This window comes from Coptis chinensis, chromosome 3 (assembly GCF_015680905.1).
Source record: "Coptis chinensis isolate HL-2020 chromosome 3, ASM1568090v1, whole genome shotgun sequence".
NCBI lineage: Eukaryota > Viridiplantae > Streptophyta > Magnoliopsida > Ranunculales > Ranunculaceae > Coptis > Coptis chinensis.
Genome location: NC_141458.1, coordinates 85,014,219 through 85,017,599, shown reverse-complemented (window position 1 = coordinate 85,017,599; position 3,381 = coordinate 85,014,219). Strand labels below are relative to the sequence as shown.

General features: G+C 48.0%; 1 protein-coding gene across 1 annotated transcript; it reads right to left on the bottom strand.

Moving 5' to 3' along the window:
• Nucleotides 1-2,176: 2,176 nt before the first annotated feature.
• Nucleotides 2,177-2,788, bottom strand: LOC147511237 (uncharacterized). The gene has a single exon (XM_086598406.1). It carries the CDS (start codon nt 2,786-2,788, stop codon nt 2,177-2,179), a length of 612 nt encoding a protein of 203 aa, XP_086454532.1.
• Between the last annotated feature and the right edge of the window lie 593 nt (nt 2,789-3,381).

Genomic DNA, 3,381 nt, shown 5'->3' with positions numbered 1-3,381 from the left:
TTGCAAACTTGCTAGCTCTTTGATGCACCACCTGCAAGTATTTGACCATTCTTGGACACCGGGCCGCAAAACCCCCATTTGCCTGACATACCACCAGATTCGAATCGGAATATACGATCAAGTCTTTCACTCCCAAATCTTCCGCCATTCTTAGTCCTGCTATAACGGCCTCGTACTCTACTTCGTTGTTGGATACCGCAAAACCTAGTTTCATGGTCAACTCGATCCTGTTATTATCTGGAGTAACCAACACCACCCCTATGCCGCTTCAGGCATCTGTAGCTGACCCATCCGCAAACACTCTCCACCCATTCCGCTTATCTCAAGGATCTAATTGATCGGGCACCCCCTCCCTGTCTGACTCCATGACCATCTCCTCTCCCTACGTCGGGTCCTCTGTTGGGAATTCTGCCAAGAACTCAGCGACGGCCTGAGCTTTCTCCGTTGTTCTTATCTGATACTGTATCTCATAGGAGCTAAGTATCACTGCCCATTTCAACATTCAGCCCGACTTCTCAGCCCTTAACGCTTGCTTAAGTGGCAGATTGGTCACCACCACTATCGAGTGTGACTCAAAGTACGGTTTCAACTTCATGGTGGAGAAAATCAAGAACAGGGCATATTTCTCCATTTTGCTATACCACGTCTTGGCGTCCAACAGTGTCTTGCTTTGGAAATACAATGGCCTCTCCACTCTGTCCTCTAGCCTGACCAGAACGAAATTGACCGCATACTCGGTGGCCCCTAGGTACAGATATAATTTCTCCCCGCCCGGCCAAGGCAAAGAATGGAGCTTTGCCCAAATACCTCTTCAGCTCTTGAAATGCCTCCTCGCATTCCGAGGTCCACACGAAGTCTGGAGTACTTCTCAACAACCAATATAACGGTCTACATTTGTCTGATGACTTGGAAATGAATCTATTCAATGTCGCGACTCTCCCAGCGAGGCGTTGCACCTCTGTGACGTTCTGCGGCGACGACATCTCTTCCAATGCCCTTATCTGTTCTGGGTTAGCTTCTATTCCTCTATGATTTACGATGTAGCCCAAGAACTTCCCGGTGGTCACCCCAAACGTGCATTTCTCTAGATTCAGCTTCAGATTGTGTTTCCGCAAAGTCCCGAACGTTTCCTTCAATCCATCTAAATGTTCTCTCTCCAACATGCTCTTTTCTACCATATCTTCTATGTATATTGTCATGCCCCTCCTGATCTTGCTCTCAAACATTTTCTCCCCCAACTGCTGAAACGTGGCCCCGACATTTTTCAGCCCAAAAGGCATCCTCGTGTAGCAGTGTGCCGCCTTCTACTACAAATGTTGTTTTCTCCTGATCTGGCCCGTACATTGCGACCTGATTGTATCCCATCGATGCATCCATGAATGGGAAAATATTTTGAATCCTGCTGTCCTATCCACCAACTCATCCACCCGCGGCATGGGGTAACTGTCCTTTGGGCACTCGGCATTCACGTCTGTGAAATCTACGCACATCCGTACCTTGTCATTCTTTTTAGGTACCGCCACCACATTGGATAACTAATCCATGAACTCTACTTCTCGTATTATTCCGGCTCCTTTCAACCGCGCGACTTCCTCGCGAATGCGTGCTTCATACTTCGGCCTAATACTCCTCATCTTTTGCCTTACTGGCTTTGCCTCCTTTCTCATGTGTAACCGATGACAAGCGAACTCCGGGTCCAACCCCGTAACCTCCTCAATGGTCCATGCAAACACGTCCTGGTTTTCTGACAAGAACTTAATCAAATCTCTTTTCCACTCATCCGTCAAGCAGGACCCTATCGCTGTAAACCTTTCTTCCTCCCCTCCTATATTCACCACTTCAATCTCATCCATAGTTTTCAGACCTGTTGCCGCGTCCCCCTTATCCTCTACCACGGCACACTGTAATTCCTATGCCTACCTCTTCCTTGGATTTGAATTTTCCTCATCCGGCCCTTGGATCAACCGCTTAACTGTACCCCTATGACTGTTCTTGGCTATCACTTGATCTCCCCGCACTTCATACATACCAGAGGGAGTGGGAAACCGTATCACCTGATAGTAAGTTGACGGGACGGCCTTCATCTCATGAATCCACCGCCTCCCGATAATTGCATTGTACTGGGATGACAAGTCCACCACCATGAACCGCGCAAACACAATCACGGGACCCATGGTCACTGGTAGTAAGAGCTTTCCCATTGCTCAGTCATACTCCCATTGAACCCGTATAAGTTAGTCCGCGGAGGCCTCAACTGTCTATGATCGATCCCCATTTCTTCCAACGCCCCTTTGAACAACAAATCCACAGCGCTAGCGCTGCCGCAATCCACCAATACCCTTTTCACCATATAATTGCCCATTGCCACCGTGATGACCAAGGCATCTTCATGGGGAGAATTCATTGCCCGCAAATCCGCGCTACTAAATACTATCCTATCCCTGTCCTCCGCTTTCCCCACTCTTGTTCGTGATCTATCGGTTTCCTCATTCACCTGCTGGATGCTCGCAGTTCTTCGCACTCTGTCTCTATGAGCATTATGGCTTAATACTTCTCCACTGAAGATCACGTTAATGGTTCCTAAGATACAATCTTGTTGTGGTATGACCTCCTCGTTCTGTCCTCCCCTTATAAACTCCCTCATCCTTCCTTTTTCCACCAAACGCTGAACCATCCACTTTAGTGCGTAGCAGTCATCGGTCTCATGATTGTGTATCTGATGGTAAGCGCAAAAAGGTTTACCAGGTATTTCTCCGGGAGTGTTCTGCGGCCCTTCATATCCCTGCATGTTCTTTATCAGCGGTAATATTTTGCTCAGGGATCTATTTAGGGGTGTAACTTCCACCTCGCGGTATGGCTTTCTCTCTCTATTCTCCCTTCTAATCCCTTCTCGGCTTCTTTCGGCCGGTGCCGTGTAGCCGCGGTATCCACCCCTTTCCTTCTCGGACACACTCACCTTCCTTGTTTCCCTGTCTTTCTCCGTGGATAGCACCGTCTTCCCGGATCTCTTGGACTCCTTATGCATACTGTCCTTGTATCGGATATACTTTTCTACCCGCGGATACAAATCATGCAATGTTGTAATCTCATTCTTTGCTACGGACTAGTGTACTCCTGTCCCTGGCTGCAGCCACCTTTCAAATGCAATCACCGCGATCTTTTCATCCAGGTTTTCGACCTTCAATGTCTCAGCTTTGAACCGACACAAGTATTCCTTTACTGACTCTGTGGATCTTTGTCGCACGTTGAATAATGCCGCGATATCCACCACTCGCTTTTTCTGATAAATGAAGTGATCTATAAACGCCTATTCCAATTCTTGAAAGCTTCTTATACTCCCAGCTGGTAGTCGATAATACCAATCCGACGCCCCCCCTTTAA

Excerpts from the sequence above, each read along its gene's own strand:
- LOC147511237 (XM_086598406.1), bottom strand. The coding sequence starts at position 2,788 with ATGCAGGGATATGAAGGGCCGCAGAACACTCCCGGAGAAATACCTGGT.